Raw genomic sequence first — 19,358 nt, forward strand, 5'->3', positions numbered from 1 at the left:
TTAGAAACACAAAATGAGTGACTCAAAATAGTACCAAGGAAGATATTTCATCAACCTTAAGGGGGAGCTGTGAGGTAAAGTGGATTCTATTCACATGCTTCTAACACTATGAAGGCATTAAATACCTATCAGTAATTTTCCTTTCTAAGAGCAAGCCACTATTTCCTGTAGCTAAGATTACCATCTTTACTCTTAGATCTTCTCTGGTAACTCTTACAAATAACCAGTCATTTGAGCCAATGTAGATTTTTCATCCTGCCCTGTACACAGGTCTATTCCATGTGGCTTTTTTTTCTCCCCTTCTGATTATATCACTCTAACTGTAGTGGGCTGAATGTGAAGTGTTCCTACAGGCTTGTGTGTTGGGACACTTGGTCTCCAGCTTGTATCCCCATTGGAGAAAATAGTGGAACATTTAGGAAGTGAAGCCTTGTTGGAGTAAGTGCATCTATGCAGGCAAGCCTTAATGTTTTATAGTCCAGCCCACACTTTCTGTGTGGATGCAATGTGACCAGCCACCTGCTGCCACACCTTCCCTGTCAAGATGATCTCCGACAACTGTAAAGCAGAAATAAACACTCTCTTCCTTTAAGTGTTTCTTCTCAGGTCACAGTCACAGCAATGAGAAGAGCAACTGCATAGTTACTAAAACTGTTTGGTTAAACAAAAACAAAAACAAACAAAAAAAAAAAACATAAACTGCTAGAATAGAAGCCGCAAGTTACTTCTCCTCAGATTATTACTGCAAATCACATCAGGTGTGGTTCTCCTCTACGCTGCGGTGAGAAAGGCCTTCCAATGTGTGCCACAAACAGACCAGAATGGCTTTAGTGGCTTTTTGGCAAAATTTATGAGGCATTTTGTATGTGTGCACACGAAGCTCAAATTTTCTGGCCTAAATTCTTCCTCCAGAATTATGTTAAACATAATAGAACATCCTCAACTCTTTCTTTACATGAGTCAGAAAAGTCAAGTGGCAATCCAGGAGAGAAAAGAAAAGAAGCAGATTAGAAAAGGCATTGTATGTGGTACTGCTTACATTTTTGCTTTTTATGAAAACTACCTGAAGACAATCAGAAATCACATGCTACAAAAGATTTATGTTTTGCTTCTTATAGCTTTATTAACTATTATCAAGTTTCAATGTGTTTCAAATAATTAAATACTATAACTGGGACATTGAAAATACAAACTAATTTACCAAAATAATTGCTTTCTGATTACTATGTACAATATTATACATTTTATGTTATATAAGGGGTTTTTATACATAAAGGTAAGTTTTGATTTATGATTATTATTGGAAATGCAAAATGAATTTGAACAGAACATTTCTACACATACATACACATGACTGCTCAGCTGGAAAAATCAAAACCATACAGGATGTAGCCATTAAAAATAAAATTATGCTCATATAATAATGATGGACAGTGAAATTTGTTTTAATTATTTTGAAACTATTATTGAAAACCATACACAGAGATAAATTATACAACTCAGTTCTTTAGTGTAAAAGGAATTATACTTGCGATTGGAATATGACCTCATTTTTCATAAAAATTTTCATTTTTAACTTAATTTTAAGGGACCTATTATAATTCAGTCATTAAAATACCTTGTATACAGACAAAAGGCAGATTAGTTCCTAACAAATAATAAAGCCATGGTGTCTATCATATCACTATATATATATATCTCACTATGTTTTTAAAAATTAACCTTACTAGATTGAAGTTCAATATGCTTTCCCATTCATAATTGTGATTCAAATGATTACATACTGAGGCAGAGCACTTAAGAGAAAAAAGAACTATTGAAAAGAACTAGACAGTCCCAAGGATGTCACTATGTGACTTCAGAACACTGTGAATTGGTGCTCACACATGAAGCAGCACAAATATACATGGCACCTCTTTTTAAGAAAGCCGTCAATCCTTCAACAAGCCCAACATATTAGCATGTCATTCTGTCTGACAGCTGAGATAGAAGACTAAGTCATGGATATTTTCAGGGAGTTTTAGTATTATGTCCCAATTTCCTAACTCACCTGAAAAGTTTGAAAACCACTGTACTTCCTTGCCCCCTCCCCCCAAAAATGGCTTTCCAATAACTTGTCAACTGTAAACCTAGGTATCATTTCAGAGGTCCACATTACTGAAAATTCTGTCAAAACTATACTTAAGCATCAGGCTGGAGAGATGGCTTAGTGGTTAAGGCACTTGCCTGCGAGACCTGAGGACTCATGTTCGACTCTCCAGGTCCCACATAAGCCGGATGCACAGTGATGCAAGCATACAACATCGCACATGTGCACAAGGGGGCGCACTTGGAGTTCAATTTCAGTGGCTGGAGGCCCTGGCATGCCAATTCTCTCTCACACACACATAAAAATGAAAAGGCCAGTCTGTTGGGCTTGCCTCAATAACAAAACAAAACATAACAAAAACATACACAAGCATCTAGGAAGGGTCACTGTGAGTGGACTCCGTATTCCCTTAAAGTTGGCACAAACTTGGCAGTTCCTGCTTGTAAACCCTGCTTTACTCAGTGGCAAACAACATAATACCTGGAAACCAGGAGACAGAAAGGGAATGACTTAAGGTACATACAAAACAAAGGTCTTTCCCACATGGCCTGTGAGAACTGAGTGACAGACCCCCAGTTATGCTTTGTTTTCTTTCAATCTGTTCATGTTTCACCTGGATAAAAAAGAATTTCTAACCTAAGTTATCAAAATATATTCATATAAATGTATGAGCATTTCTAATATAAAAGTTAAAAAAGTCTAAATCCTTAATTTTTTTATGTAATTAAATATCCTAGAGTTCAGTAGGCAGATTTAATTTAGAGCAGCTCGAAAAAATAAAATAAAATATATTGGCCAAGCATCATCTGAAAAATGGGGAAAGCTACATTTCAGCTCTTCTGTGTGATTTCTCAGCAACAGCCCCATCCTCTTCTTCCTCTTCTTCTTCCTCATAGTGCACTGCTCTGCCTTTGGGCCGGTTTTCATCAGGGACTTCTTGCTCTTCTCCATCATTGTTTTTGTCATCGGCCTTCAAAACAAAAACCAAATAGATTAATTAAGAGGTAAGATGCAAAGTTAGTGACTAATAATTCTCTCCAGCAAGATCATTTATTTTTGGAGAAAGGAAATAATCAAAGACACATGATCCTATAAGGAACAGTGTCACAACTTTTCTTAATCCTAAGTGGGCCTGTTAAATTCAGTGGCACCTAATATGTGAAGAAAATGCACAAGTGGTTATCATCCCACCCCCCAGGACATGCTCATGTGCACATGCATACACTCAAAAAAATATGCACACTACACATACGTTTTCATCATTTTCACCATAGGTCTCTTCAGCATTATGCTCTAGTTCCCTTTTTTTCTCTTCAGCCAAATCTTCCTGAACCTAAAACAGACCACAAATACTAAGTGATGCTTTCACCATTGGCACACTTGCAACAACATGTTTTCATTTCCAAAAGCACTCATTCAAAATAGCAGACACAAAATTAAAATCAAATGAGTTCAAAACAATTCACAAGTTTGACTTGTGTACCAGGTATGAAGAATGTGTAATACAGATATTGCAAAAGTCACTGTAAGACTTTTAGATCTGAATTTCTGATTTGTTTGAGTAAGTGCTGACTATAAGAACAATACTTAAAGAAATTTACATTATAAAAGTATACATTTCCATTTTCTAAATTGCAGAACTCTAACAATCTATAGGTCTTACAGCACTGAAGTCCTATGAATGCAGGTATTGCCTACCTCATTCACTGTATTAATAAGTAGATTACACCAGGCACATTAGAACTTCTTAACAAATGCTGCTGAGTAACTACTCACTGAGTAAATAATGCATCAGTGCAAAAGATACCACTGTTGGGCTGGAGAGATGGCTTAGTGGTTAAGTGCTTGCCTGTGAAGCCTGAGGACCCCAGTTCGAGGCTCGATTCTCCAGGACCCACGTTAGCCAGATGCACAAGGGGGCGCATGTGTCTGGAGTTCGTCTGCAGTGGCTGGAGACCCTGGCGTGCCCATCTTCCCCCCCCCCCCCGTATCTGTCGCTCTCAAATAAATAAAAAGTGAACAAATTTTTTTTTAAAGATACCACTGTTAATATAAGGCAAAGTAGAAAATTGATGAATATATTCTATAACTAAGAATAAATTTACCCAGCCACAATGTTTAGAATGTAGGATATAATTATTTCAGTTTCTGTTAAACTCTCTCAAAATCCTTGTCTCTAATGTTTTAACACATTTCTGTTTTAAATAATTTCTTAGCCTGGAGTGGTGGCTCACATCTTTAATCCCAGCACTTGGGAGGCAGAGGTAGAAGGATCACCGTGAGTTTGAGGCCACCCTAAGACTATATAATGAATTCCAGGTCAGCTTAGGCTAAAGCAAGACCTTACCTCAAAAAAACCAATAATAGTATTTTTCTCTTGTTTATATTATTCTTACCTCTTAATTGACCCCACATATTTATCTCAAAATACAACTCAAAGGAAGCACCCACCTACTTTTACTAAGTAACCTCTGATGATTACATCTCAAAGAAATATATGATAAAACAGTCTCTAACTAGTTAAATATTATGAAAATCTTGAATAGGCAAAATAGACTAAGTCACTTACTTCATAAAGGCTCAGAATAGCAACATTGTTTTTTTTTTTTTTTTTTTTTTTTTTTTTTTTTGGTTTTTCGAGGTAGTGTCTCACTCTGGCCCATACTGATCTGGAATTCACTATGGAGTCTCAGGGTGGCCTTGAACTCATGGCAATCATCCTACCTCTGCCTCCCGAGTGCTGGAATTAAAGGTGTGCACCACCACGCCCGACCAGAATAACAACTTGGTATAAAGTACTTTTATGGTACCAAGAACAATCTCTTGTATGGTCACAGTTTACGATTAAGTCCTCTGATGATAACAAAATTACATAACTTCCAGAAGAACTATTGCAAAGTAGAGAAACAGGTGAGGGATGGAAAATAAGCAGGCCCTCTAAACAAGAAACAGATCCAGGGTGCCTCAAAGCGTCCATTTCTGATGAAGGCGACAGAAGAGAACTGCCATCTCCCAGTTGATCTGTGGACAGCAGCTCCGTCATGAGGTTATAAAGATTACCCCTGAAAGATGCTCTGGACAGAGAAGCCTTGAAGAATCTCCTGTAAGCAGCCTTACCTATGTCCACCCCAAATAATTAGGTCAGAGGCAGTGCACATTGTTTGTATATATAGCTCTGCCATCAGTGAGATAAAGATAGCCTAGTCTTAAGGTTCTACCAATGGTCCATGACACTTCTTTGTCACGAGTCACAGGACCTCACTGTAATATTCCACAGGACATTAGGATGGAGGCAGTGGAACACTTATTGCAGACTATCTTAACGGCTAACTGAAGCATCATTATACTGCTGAAGAATCCCTATATATTTTGATAAACAAAGATATGTCTCTACACTCTTAAAAATGAAAATATTACCTTTTAACATTAAAAATGAGCTAGTTGACAGTGAAAAAGAACTGTTGAGACTGTGCAGTGTAGTGGAGGAGTATATCAAGCAGGGCTATAATCCTTTCATGCCAAGGATTCCAAGTCATTGCTCAGGCTTCCTCAGTTACCATGTCTTTAGCACAGCTACACAACTCTACTGATGTAGCACAAAATAGATCCTGATTACATTCCAGTTAAACTTCATTTACATTTTAAATAATTTATATTTATACAACTCCTAAATTTATATGAGTTGTACAATTTCTAATATTCACTGTGGAATTCGACTTGCACTAAAATATTGGTTCAAACATTTCTCTTCATATAGATGGTAAGGTCAACTTTTTGGCTTGGTTTGATCTGAGACAAGGTGTTGCCCCAAACACACTATCCACTTACTTTGCCTCCCAATTGCAGGGATTAACAGGCCATCTTGACCATGTTAGGCAACCAGTTGTTTTATTAGAAAAAATCTTCAAGCAAATATCAATAAAGAGAATCATACACTCAGCATCTTATAGCCTAAACCAAGTTTCAAAATATGTCTTCAACATTTCTTCATTCCTAGTAGAAGAGTCAAACTTGTTACTTATGGTTTGAATTTATTTGAGTTTAATTTTGTGTCTGATATTTTTAATGAATGTTTTTGGAATTGAGAACATTTTGCTGCAAGTGTTACAGACATGAATCCCTTGCCCAGATGACTGTTAGAATAATGACTGTTTCTAGCTACTAATCTATCACCAAGGACAGGGAAAACATAGGCTTCCTTCCATTCTTTTTTCTTTTAATATTTTATTTTTGGTAGAGAGGGAGAAAGAGAAAGAGGCAAAGAAAGAAAAAGAATGGATGTGTCAGGGCCTTTCAGCCACTGTGAATGAACTCCAGACACATGCACCCCCTTGTGCACATGTGCAACATTGCATGCTTGCATCAGTATGTGTATGGTTGTGTGTGACCTGAAGATTCGAACATGCATTCCTAGGCTTTGCAGGCAAGCACTTTAACCACTAAGCTACCTCTCCAGCCTGCTTACATTCTTTGTTAAGGGTATCAACTTTTTATATAGAATGTTCTAGGCACACTTCTGTCTATTATCCCTCAACCATCCTTCTATCTCCCATATTTTCTGTAACTGGAAGTTAGCATACAGATATGAGTTCAGGTTCAACTTAAAAACCAATGAAGGGGCTTAAGAGAAAGTTTAGTTGACAAAGTGCCAAGGAGATATCTCAGTTGGTGAAAATGCTTATCTTGTAAGCATGAGGTCCTAAGTGCAATCCTTAGTGCCTACTAAAACAAGCCAGGCATGGTGGAGTGCCATTGTGATCCTAGAGCTAGGAGATAAAGACATGTGGATCCCTTGACTCTCTGGTCAGCTAGCACTGATTTCTACCAGGAACTATCCTATATCAACTATACACTCCCTGCGCTTAATAATAATGAGATCTTTATGTATAACTCAGGCAGGATTCAATTATGATTCAATAAGAAATAACAAATTGTGTTATTTGAAAAATTTAACAAAGCTTTCTGAAGTTCAAATTTATTATGCATAAAATTAAAAGCAATGGGGAAGAACCAGTAATCTTTAGTGTATATTATATGTGTGTGCATGTGTATACATACGTATTTATGTAAAATAGATCCTTTAATCATTGAAGAGACAGCCTTTATTAAGTACACATTTCCACCCACATAAATTTTGATCACACTTCATAAAGCCCATCTACAACTGTCTGATCTAGGAATGTTTATCTAAACAGTGTTTCAGAAATGTCAGCATCAAGTGGGGACAGGAGACAGGGGTGGCTTTCAAAGAGCTCTGCTTCCTAAGCTCCACAGAACATATGATCCAGATTTCCTGGGGTAAGCACTGGACTAGGGCTTTACATTTCTCACAAACTCTTTAAGGTAATTCTTGGTCATTGTCAAGAATGACACCACGTCTTTGAATGCAATGGACACTGGTTACAAAGAGCAAGCTAATAATCCTTTCAGAACTGTTTTCATCTCTACTCTTGGGATCTAGTGTGGAAAGTCTAGCATGCTTCCCAGTTGTCATTCATCATAAGTATAGTGGATAACCAACCACTGAGTTCAGTGGCTCATTGATTTGGAGGATCCTCAAATGAAATTGTAGTGATCTAGCCCATAGAATCGTATATATGCATTATTTTAGCAGCATGTGTATCATGTCTGGAGCAAAAGAAATTCAAACTCATCTTAACAAAAACACTAGAAAGAAACAAAATGATAGTGTTTCTAACTGACCTTTGTAATCTGTGTATGCCTACAGTGAGAGGCTAGGTTAGCCTTTTATAATTTATGTCTTCTCCACCCAACCACATTACCATCCTGCTAAAATTGACCCCATGCTTTGTCAAAAATGTCCCAACATTGCTACTCCTCATTACTTATCTTTATCCACTGAAATCTAAGGATTAGAGCATGGGAGAAACCTTGGTAATTAGTTAAAACAAAATAAAACCAAGTCCAAATTGAGTGATGACTAGCTACTCTGCTGCTGAGCAGATCAATACTTTTGTATTACACATGAGAGATGCCCTTGCTGAGCCAGAATCCAGGAGGATGCATCTCAAGCAGTGAACAATGCTAATAAGATACAGGGATGGGTAGCAAGCTACAAAGGAACACTCTAGCAATGTTAACTGTAACGGCAGGAAGCAGTGGAGTCTATCATTGTATAACAGATGTTCTGCCCATAGGAAAGTCTCTTACTATGATGATTCTCAGGCTGCATCCTGGGTACGAGTGTGTGTCCTTGTGGACACAGAGGTGGACAAGAAAATCTGTACTCCTGTCTCCTGTTTGCCTGTAATCCAAACACTGGGGAGGTGGAACAGGAAGATCCCCAGCTAGTTTAGCTAACTCAGTGAGCTCTAAGTTCAGTAAGACATGCTTCCTCACAAAAACAAAGTGGAGAACAACTAAAGAGGTCTTGACCTCTGACCTGTACTTGCTAGTCTCTCTCTCTCTCTCTCTCTCTCATACACACACACACACACACACACACACACACACACACACTAAATTAGATACACAGATATTGTTATAAGACTTATGGGCAGGGCATTAACATGGACAAAGCAATTAGGACCTGGGACTGAGTGAAACAAAATCTAGTCAGTTTAGTAGAATTGAAGGAGATGAACAGTCTCCAGTAGGGACCACTGCTGGGTTACAATTATACTGGGTGCAGCCCTCTGCCTTGGTCTCCTCCTCTCCCTCCTTCTTGCTGCTCTGTCTTTCCTGTCTTTCAATCCTTAATCCCTCTTGGATCTCAGTATCACTTCTCCTCCACTTTAACTGATCTTACCATAGAAATGTAAAGGAATTGGTAAACACTGATTAAATTTTTATGGTTACCCTTTTGAATTTTTAAAAGGAAGCCAAGGTGAATCTTTTCTCTGTTAATCCCTCAAAGATTCCCTGGTAGCTGACATAATGAAACAAAGCAATATTAGTTGAGATACCCTGTTATAAGAGGAGCCCAGATGAAAACCTTTTTTCTTACAAATGTCTTTATATTCAGTGCTGAAGGTTTCTTTGATGTTCTCATTTTGCAAAGACAGCTGTGGATCTTGATGAATATGGACAGCAGTGTGGGAAGAGAGACTATAAAGATCAAGAGTGTTAGAGAGCACCTGACTTTAGATGCGACCAGTCATAAGAAAGGGCAGCATGCTTCTCTCATTTCCTGGCATTTGCACATGTTTTTAGTAGTAGCTCTGAAAAGCTGACAGAGGCAGCGAAAACAAGAAAAGAGACCCATGAAGGGAGCCAAATGTGCCAGTGCACAGGTGTTTTTACAGCTTGCCCCCATGGAGGGGGCTTTGCTTGTATCTCCCATGTGTATTTTCCCCTTAGGGCAAAGTCAGGAGTTTACAAGAAACCTACCTGCAAAGTGGTTTTCGAGTGGGGCTTTAGTTTGGGACCTACTGACAAGTCTAGTAGACTACTAACAGAAAGTTAGGTGAAGGTCCTGGCCTGACAGCCAGCATCCTCCTAGGTACTGTGGACATGCATGTGTGAGGGCTGTGGCACATACACCCCATCCAGCAGCTGACTGATTACTAGAGTGTGCCACCGTAACGGCTTGTCTATACATCTCACTCATAATAATATGCCAAAAGTTTAAAATGGAAAACAAACTACAATGAAATATTAAGAAATCACATCTAAAGCTGGGGAGATAGCTCTATGGATAATAAGTGTCATACATTATGGCAGCTCTTCTTATATTAGTATTGCTTTTATTACAAGGTTAGACTCTGACATTTCCTCTCCCCCATTCCCTTTCCACTGAGGGCCCTCCTCAGTGACAGGTATTTGTAAACACGGCCACACTATGGATAAGAAGGAACGCCAAAACAGGAGACTACATGAGAAGCTCAAGAGCCAGGTAGCCTGACAAGAAAGTGCAATGAACAACGTTAGAACCTGCCTCAAAAGAGGTGGAACCAGAGCCAGGTGTGGCTGTGTACATTTGTAATCCCAGCACTTGGGAGACAGAGGTAAGAGGATTGCCATGAGTTTGAGGCCACCCTGAGACTACAGAGTAACTTCTGTGGGCTACAGTGAAACCCTACCTAGAGCCCTCCCCCACAAAAAAAAAAAAAGAGGTGGAACATGAGAATCAACTCCCAAACTTGTCCTCTGACCTTCATACATATGCTGTGGCATGTTCATACCCATATTCACACACATGGGTGAACAAACACACACAACACACCAATAAATATAAATGATACATAAATATTGCATCTAAATGCATTTTACTTAGCTGAGTCTCTTAACACGTTTCCCTCCTTCTTTTCATTGAGTGGGTGTTAAAGATTAATCTCAGAGCCTCTCACATGGTAGACAAACACTCTACTACTAGATATAAGGCTTACTATTGTAAAATTTAATTCAAATACTGAATTCCCACAGAGGAAGAGGCTCGAAGGCAAAGTTAAAACTGTAAGTATGCCTAGAGCAGATTACATGAGTCCCAGTTTACTATATGAGGTCTCTCTGCAAGGCAGGCATATGGGAGATTCCGCAGAGAAAGCACGGGGGTCAGGAACCATTCCCTCAATGTACAAAGCTTTTTTTTCTTTCCCTCTTTTATGCAAGAAGAGGCATGAGAAGGTATTTTTGGAAAGATCATAAGCATCTAAGTCTACCACTCCCAGAAAGTCAAATGTCTTCTTTATTCAAAATTTCTGGTCATTCAAAATTATTCTGTTTCTGGCACCTTCTAAGTGTTTTGGCTGTCATGATCCATTTCTTCTATAAGCTACCCTTGCTTATCCCTCTTAAGTCTTTATGAGCATCTGTACAGAATGTCAAAGTCAACAGAGCTGAGGGTAGTTCGAGGGCGGTGTGCCAGAGAGAACAATATGACCAGTCTCGTGCATTCTGTCTTCCTACCTCCTCTTCTCCCTCTTCCTGGTACTGCTCATCAACATTGTCCTCCTGCTGGTCTGGGTTGCCTGCCATCTGTTGAAACAAAAGAATAGCTCATGTGACTGTCCACTGGAGGAAATTTCTACAGTATGCAGAACTGAAGGGAGCATGCCACCATGAAAAGTGTTCTGTAATGAATGTGTCAGTGACTAGTAACTGACAAGGAATCTTTCTAACACAAAGCACAGCTCTCCATTATCCTCTCCTGCTATGAGTAAAACCATTTTACATAACAGCCCCAAATCCACTAATGTGGCAAACATTCTCTCAACATACATGATGGACTAACCTTTTCCATAAACTAGGGTATTATTAAAAAGCTCACATTAAATCCACCTATGGCAGAGGACCTCTGCTTACCACCAAATGCTCTTCCATGTCTGTATTTTCTTGTTTTTGGTCATTTTGTTTTTGCTCTTCATTTTCATCTGGCAAATTTTCTTCTCTTGCTTGTTCAGCTTCCTCAAACTCATCTTCACCTTGATTATTGGGGTCATCTGCTGGGTTTATGTCCTCCACGGCAGCCCTCTGGAAAATGCACAGAAAGAGAGAGCACCCCTTCAACACTGAGCCACGAGCTTAACTCCTGTGAAAGGTCACACATTGACAGGAAATGAAACTGTACTTTGCCAGGCTGTTCAGAACAATCCTTGCCAAGATGCACATATATTACACATACCAATGGCAAGAGCCAGAGTTCTGCTTTAGATGTGACAGGTTCAGGAATCAAAATAGTTGCACAAGTACAAATGGAACTGCATTTCTGTAAGTTATTCAAACATACTCTTCAAAACTCTAGTAGAAAGTAACATGAGTATCACTAAATATAAAGCCAGAAGCATAACTACTGAAAATTAAAGGGTCAAGTAAGAGGAAAAAACTCCATACTTACATGAGAAAACATTAACTCATTTCTCTACTAGGTTGACTTTTATAGAAACTTTCTTTAGCAAGGTTTTTTTTTTTTTTTTTTTTTTTACCACAAATATAAGAAGGTGAAAACTAGCTGGATGGAAAGAAGGCCCAACTAGAAGAGAAGATGAGGACCATAAAATGAAAAAAAGGCAAGAAAAGTGTTAGCTCTATATTTAAAAGTCTATTTGTAGCATGGCCCATATTTTTCTATATTAAATTTATTTTTTATTTTTTATTTTATTTTTTTAAATTTTTAAAATTTTATTAGCATTTTCCATGATTATATAAAAAAAATCCCATGGTAATTCCCTCTCTCCCCACACTTTCCCCCTTGAAATTCCATTCTCCATCATATTACCTCCCCATCACAATCATTGTACTTACATATATACAATATCAACCTATTAAGTACCCTCCTCCCTTCCTTTCTCTTTCCTTTATGTCTCCTTTTTAACTTACTGGCCTCTGCTACTAAGTATTTTCATTCTCACGCAGAAGCCCAATCATCTGTAGCTAGTATCCACATATGAGAGAGAACATGTGGCACTTGGCTTTCTGGGCCTGGGTTACCTCACTTAGTATAATCCTTTCCAGATCCATCCATTTTTCTGCAAATTTCATAACTTCATTTTTCTTTACCGCTGAGTAGAACTTAATCAATGTATTATCTTACACATATATCTACTGGGTGTGCATGCACATGTGAATGAGGCTTCACGTGTTTGTGCGCACATGTATGCAGAGGTCAGAGGTTGACACTGGGCATCTTACTTGATCACAACCTACCTTATTGTCTTAGACAGGGTCTCTCACTAAACCTGTAGTTCATGGATTCTGCTATACTGGGTAGTCAATGAGCCTCAGGGTTTCCCTGTTGCTACCTTCCCAGTGCTGGGATTACAGGTCTGCGCAGCTACGCCAGGCAATTTTTCATGGGTACTGGGGATCCAAACTCAGGTCTCTGTGCTTCATGGCAGGCACCTTAACCACTAAGCCATCTGCCCAGCCCTGCATGGATGAAATTTCTTTTTTTTTGTAATAAACTTTTTGTTTACTTTTATTTATTTATTTGAGAGTGACAGACAGAGAGACAGAAAGAGGCAGATATATATAGAGAGAGAATGTGCATGCCAGGTCCTCCAGCCACTGCAAACGAACTCCAGATGCATGCGCCCCCTTGTGCATCTGGCTAACGTGGGTCCTGGGGACTCGAGCCTTGAACCAGGGTCCTTAGGCTTCACAGGAAAGCACTTAACCACTAAGCCATCTCTCCAGCTCACAATTTCTTTATCTATGAACACTACCAAGCAACATAGAGATGCTGCACTAAAGGGAATGGAAGAAAATCTCCTTGTCTTTGGCAATAAATCACTAACAGTATTTCCTCAAGCAGGCCTCCATTATTGTGGTTACACAAACACCTTTTGAATAGTTTACAATTTTAGAATTATTTCCATGTCGACTGCAACTCACACATCATCTTTTGTGACTTACATAATGTTCATTTTCACAAAGATTCAGAGCTAGTGGTGGGAAGAAATTGTATTGCTTGTCAAGAGCTTCCCCAAGCCCTTGGGTATCCATGAACAGTAACTGAAATAACAATTGCTTTCCATGAGATACTGAAGCTGTGGAGCAGGACTCAGTTTCCCTTAGCATGCTCCAGGTGACGGGACTCTACTGCAATCCACTTGAGCACTTGCCCATGCTCAGGAGCTCCCAGTACTGCTAATCAGACAATTCATGGTCCTGGGAATGAGCTTCTTCCAAGTGCAAATGACACTTTTCTTGAAATGCAAGTGGCAATGCTAACTACTCTTCAGTCTTGTATCTTACCAATCACTTATGCAGGCATACAGGGAAAAAATGTAACCTATTTACCACAGAGAAAAACTCACACACACGCACACACACACTAAACACCTTTTGCTAAATTTCATACAATGTACATTACTAGCTCAAACTCTAACCAAGTAACAAGTCTGTATTCACAGGAAAATTTTTGTAACATTCAATCAAAGCAGTTGAGATAGAGAGGGAAAAGTGGGTCTCACAATTTCTATGTAAAAGAAGGTGTGTAGTGAAGCTAGTCCTTCCTAATGTGTTTGCCAGAATGAACAAATAACTGCCAGTGATGAGTTTCCAAACCTTTGTGATTGCAAAACCTTTCTCCACCACATTATCTCCTCCAAACACTGGCAGGCTTTGTTCTCTTGCTTTCTTGCTCTTAAGGGTCCATCTTCCTGTCATCCTCTCATATGTTCCTGCTTCTTCTTTCCTAGAAACAGCTCAGATCTCAGCTCCCCACTGTGTGCTGTCCTCAGGCTAATGAAGGGGCTGTCAGGAAGAGGTGTTCTGCCCTGTCTCATGCAAGTATGAGAGTTCCACTGCAAACAAACTACAGATGCATGCACCACCTTGTACTTCTGACGTACGTGGGTATCGGGGAATTCAACCTGGGCCCTTAGGCTTCGCAAGCAAGCATGATAATGACTAAGCGTTTTGATAAACAGAAAGTAATGAGGCTGGACACATCATCTTGTGTACCTAAGCATCCTTTCTCAAAGCTGAAGTTCCACATCCTTATCCATGTAGTTATTAGCATGGCCAAGGGATTGTTAGGAGGGGACAGAGTCTCATGACAATCATTGTAATGGTTTATATTGATTTTTCAGGTTGACAGGATCCAGAATCACCTGTGAGGGATTATCGTGACTAGGTTAATTGAAGTAGGAAGACCCACCGTAACTGTGGGTAGCACAATTCCATGGGTTGCTGTCCTGGGAGGTATAAAAGAAGAAAGCTAGCTGAGCAGCAGCGTTCACCACTCTGTGTTTCCCCACTGTGCATTGAATGCAGCTAGCTGCCAGGGGCTCCTGCAGCCACACCTTCCCACCACAATAGCCTAGAACCTGGAACCATAAACTGAAATAAGCCCTCCTTCCCTTAAACTGATTTTCGTCAGTTATTCTGTCCCAGCAATGAGAAGATAACTAATACATGTCTGCAGCCCTAGCAGGCCACTCAACATGCTCAGGAAACATTAATGTCTTTTCAGAAGTTCCCTCTCCAACTTCCATGCTGATTTCCTCCACTCCGTCTTTCAGAGTCACTACATTTTCAATGCCTCTTGATATTGTTTTCCTAGGTTTGAGTTTATACAACTGAAAGGTGTCAAGGAGAAATCTTTTGATATCTTTACTTCCAAAAGTAACCTCTAGCCCAGTCTGGTCACACACCTGTACCTCGCAGTTTACATTTAAATACTTCTTTGCGGCATATGTAGTTATGCAAGACCTCCTCCTCTGAGCCAGTGACAGAAAACACATTTAGCATCATGTTGTCTTATAAATTGCCTTTTTATCAGAAGAGAGGATACCTACGTCCGCCTCAGACTCTGGGTCAGCTTCCCGGGGCCCTGGTTCATGAGGCTCCCGTCCATTGCCCAGTTCTCCTTCTGCTTCGTCCTGGTGTTGGTTGTCTCTTTCATAGGCTAGCAAACAAAAATAACAAAAATCAGCCCCAAGTGAATCAGACAGGATTTTCCCGATTCCACTCAAAGAAAACCCACCAGCAGGGTTTAACTAGAGATCATGCCACCTGATGTCTTCTCTACACTGGGTAATTCAACATAATGGCATGCCTTTGTTTTGCTGAATTATTCCGCCCTCTTCCATTATATGTCTGTCAAAAGAAATAAATGTTCTAACACAGGATGAATGTTTTCCCCATTAGGCATGGAAGCAACAATAATCAAAATATTCTTATAAATGAAAGTCCACATGATCAATTTTAGTTTAGTGTCAAAAGGAAAGAGGTTTCCAAAAGGGAAGATATCATCAGAAGATGAAAGAAGGAACAACCCCAACTGTAATCCCAAAGCAAATAAAGCCCATTGTGTGCTCTTTGTCAGTAATAACGCTGCCACCACACACACATCCCTTGTGTCCCATCACACAAGTGCATCTTGATGCCTTTCGATAAGAAAAAACACAAAAAGTTGCATTAAGAGAGCTATAAGAGTACCCAAGGAGAATAGTAAATCAATTTTTAAAGTAAGATACATGAAGAAAGCGTTAAATATCCAGAAAGTATTTATGTATTTATTCCACAGAAAATAAAGAACAAGAGTGGCTTAACTTGCCATTACACTTTCAGTGCACAAAGGGGTTTATTAAAGAAGAAAGCAACGAACAAAGTAACATAAAGTGACCCATGGGGGTTATAAGGAAAACTATTTCTTGGCTCTTAGGGCTATAAAATACCACAACAGACTGCTGACAGAGCGTGTGTGATTGCCTTCCATTAGATATTTTATAGAGAAGGAAACACATCTAAGTATCACTGGTGCTAGAGAGACTGTTACTTTCAGATCTACTGCCACAGGAAGCAGTGTTTGATAAATACACACTAGATGCATAAATGAAAACTGCTATTGATTATTTTTGGTAAATATTTCATTTATTTATTTATTTGGCAGAGAAAGAGGGGCATAGAGAGAGAGAGCGGGTGCGTCAGGGCTTCCAGCCACTGCAAACAGACTCCAGATGCTTGGACTCCTTTGTGCATCTGGCTAATGTGGGTCCTGGGGAATTGAAACTGAGTTCTTTGGCTTTACAGGCAAGTGCCTTAACCAAGCTATTCCCCCAGCCCTATTGATTTAATTTGGAAAATATCTAGGATAGGTGATGCTTTCCAAGTGAATAGAAAATACAGAAGGTTCCCAAAGCATGCCAGTCATATAATAACTTTATAGAAATAACTGTGGCATGTTAAAAAAATAAAACATGGGACATGAAGAGAGAGAAGAGTGATTATCTTGATCTATTTTCACCACTGGTACATATTGCTTGCTGGAATTTAGACTAAAGGCAACAACTGGTAGCAATGGGCATGGTTCACAGACTTCCTCTGTACTTACTCAGGCACACACTTAACTTGTTGAGGTTATGGAATATGGGCCCACTGAAATTGTATAAGTTTACCAAGCCATGTGATTAAAACACTCATCATCTGCGAGGTCTTACCACCTCCTTCCTCTTCCTGGGTCCCTTGGTCTTCAGCTCCCTGAACGATGTCATTGTCCAGAGCATGATAGTGAAGGTGCTGTCTGTCAGGGACACCAACATCACAAATTCAGGCATATAAGTTAAAGGACACATGTGGGCAGAACTCACTTATCTTTCAAGATAGGAATAAATAAGGTTTATCAATCTTTTTCTTAGAAGATATAAATGCTTTAGAGAACTTTTAGAAACAAGATAAGGTGTAATAAAGATTCTTGAGAGATTTCAAAAGCACACCTTAAAAGGTAAAATGTCATTTGATGACAATAAAGTTAACAAAAGTCTGCTAGGTGATTTATTTTGAGACCTATCACTTTCAAGCAGAAAACAAACATATTATGCTTAAAACTGAGTATATTTAATTTCCCAAATGCAAGCAATGTGAGCCTCCACCCCAAGTTCATAGGTTGCATATACACAAAGCTGTTTACCAGGAGAGGGGCTGTCTCTGCCCACCAGGGGAGGGGGCAGACTACCTTAGCTGCTCTGGTCGTTCTTGCTGCTCCTCCTGCTCGGCTTCCCTCTGCTGGCTCATCTCTCTGCTCAGAGGCTGCTGCTGCTGTCGGAGCAGGTGCTCCTGCGGTCTCTGCTGGTGCAGAGTTTCCTGCTGCTCCCGCAGCCGCTGAGCCTCCTCATATTGCCTGGCTGCAAGCCTCTGCTGCTCCAGCTGCTCCTCATACGGGGTTCGAAGCCTCCTAACTGGCTTGGTGGAAAGATCCACCTGGAGCAAAAAATGAGTTGACAATCTCTTAGCTTGTTTCTCCAGACAGAGGGACGGAGGCAGAGTTATCTTCTTAACACCTGTTTGCCATGTGAACTGCAACTGTGCACAAAATCCAAGAATCCTAACTCCCAACTTTCTGTGAATGGCCCTGGGCTTCTTAAGCAAGTGACCCTTCAGAGTTGCTAGGAGTGAGGCAGTCCTTCAATGTGCTCTGCTCAAATGGAACAGAGGGCACCATACAAAAAACCAGTTCTGAACCATAATTCAATTTATGCTCCCAAGGTTCTGCTGCAAAGGGCTACTCAGTAACCTCATGCAAACTGCTCAGTTTGTTAGACTAAGACTTTTTCTGTGAACACTTATGGATCTAGGGATGCTAGTTAACTAAAACATTAAAAAAAAAAAACACGTCGAATCTCAGATTATACTGGGAAATTGGAGGAGAGATGTTCTTCAGAGAAACGAAGAATTCTGATTGTGGAAATGAAATCTAGCAGTCTGTTAAGCTCTTCTTATTGAACTAGTCAGCATTCTCCTCTCCAAGTCCACCTAACAGACACACACTCACTTCTCAGCTAAGGAAAGAGGGTAGAGTTGGGCATCAGCACAGTTGGAGAGCTGTTTCCCATGGTGCCCTGGGAAAAGAAGAGCCTGTCAAAGGCTTTGGGAGACTAAGCTGGTAGGGAAATTAGAGGTAAGGAGAGAGCTTTTGAACCTTTCCATCCTGAACACGCATGCAGCTTTAAGTCTTAGAAAACAGGAGGTTGGGCAAAGCCTGATATGTATAAACAAACCATCAGCATCCAAGTGTACTAATGTTGGGTCAGCTCGGAGACTGAAGAAAAGATCCTAGCTGCATGCAGTGCACTTTGATGTTAAGTTCTTTGAAAGATGACTTACATGACTGGTTAATTTTTATTTGCTTAAAAAAAAAAAAAAAGAACAGACTGTTAGCAAGGGAAAGTCATCTCTATCATACCTACCAGGGCTCAGCAATCGTTGCAGAAAAGGTTGTGGAAAGAATATTAATGTTGGGCTGGGGAGAGCTTAGCAGTTAAGGCACTTGCCTGTGAACCCTAAGGACCCAGCTTCCATTCACTGGAATCCACATAAGCCAGATGCTCATGGTGGCACATGTGTCTGGAGTTCATTTAAAGTGGGAAGAGGCCCTGCTACACCCATTCTCTCTCCCTCTCTCTCTCAAATAAATAAACAAAATAGTTTTTAAAAAAGAATATGAATGTTGTTGATGCTGATAACCACAGAAGCTTCTCTATGGAGATGGAAGTATACAGTGAGGCAATTCAAAAATCATCAAAGCTGTAATTAGGAAGCTGTACAAAAGTCAACACTAAGTGAGAAATCTCTATCATGCTTGCCAAGGCTCAGCGAAATTCCAGAAGGGGGTGGGGAAAGAATTAAGAAGGGGTACTGTCCTTCAGACTGCACTTATGACCCCACAGCGGTTGTCATTACCCCATAGTATCTGCAAAGTTCTGAGCCCATCAATATTTTGACATGAATGATGGAAGAAGACAAAAGGAATGAGACATCAAAACAAAGGAAGTGTGGGCTGGAGAGATGGCTTAGCGGTTAAGCGCTTGCCTGCGAAGCCTAAGGACCCCGGTTCGAGGCTCGGTTCCCCAGGTCCCACGTTAGC

The 19,358-nt window shown here is 39.9% G+C and overlaps 1 protein-coding gene across 2 annotated transcripts in view; it reads right to left on the minus strand.

Moving 5' to 3' along the window:
• Positions 1 to 2,828: 2,828 nt before the first annotated feature.
• The window catches only part of Golim4 (golgi integral membrane protein 4), a 101,876-nt gene continuing 85,346 nt past the window's right edge, over positions 2,829 to 19,358 (minus strand). For both annotated transcript variants that reach the window (XM_045130041.1, XM_045130040.1), the window contains 7 exons: positions 17,451 to 17,695; positions 16,936 to 17,018; positions 15,292 to 15,401; positions 11,354 to 11,521; positions 10,958 to 11,026; positions 3,342 to 3,422; positions 2,829 to 3,059 (listed from right to left, as the gene is read on the minus strand). In XM_045130041.1, coding sequence (XP_044985976.1) covers positions 2,913 to 3,059; positions 3,342 to 3,422; positions 10,958 to 11,026; positions 11,354 to 11,521; positions 15,292 to 15,401; positions 16,936 to 17,018; positions 17,451 to 17,695 — 903 coding nt within the window. In that variant the 3' untranslated portion in view covers positions 2,829 to 2,912. The remainder of the gene's footprint in view (positions 3,060 to 3,341; positions 3,423 to 10,957; positions 11,027 to 11,353; positions 11,522 to 15,291; positions 15,402 to 16,935; positions 17,019 to 17,450; positions 17,696 to 19,358) is intronic.

The sequence above is a fragment of the Jaculus jaculus genome, chromosome 11 (assembly GCF_020740685.1).
Source record: "Jaculus jaculus isolate mJacJac1 chromosome 11, mJacJac1.mat.Y.cur, whole genome shotgun sequence".
Taxonomy (NCBI): Eukaryota; Metazoa; Chordata; class Mammalia; order Rodentia; family Dipodidae; genus Jaculus; species Jaculus jaculus.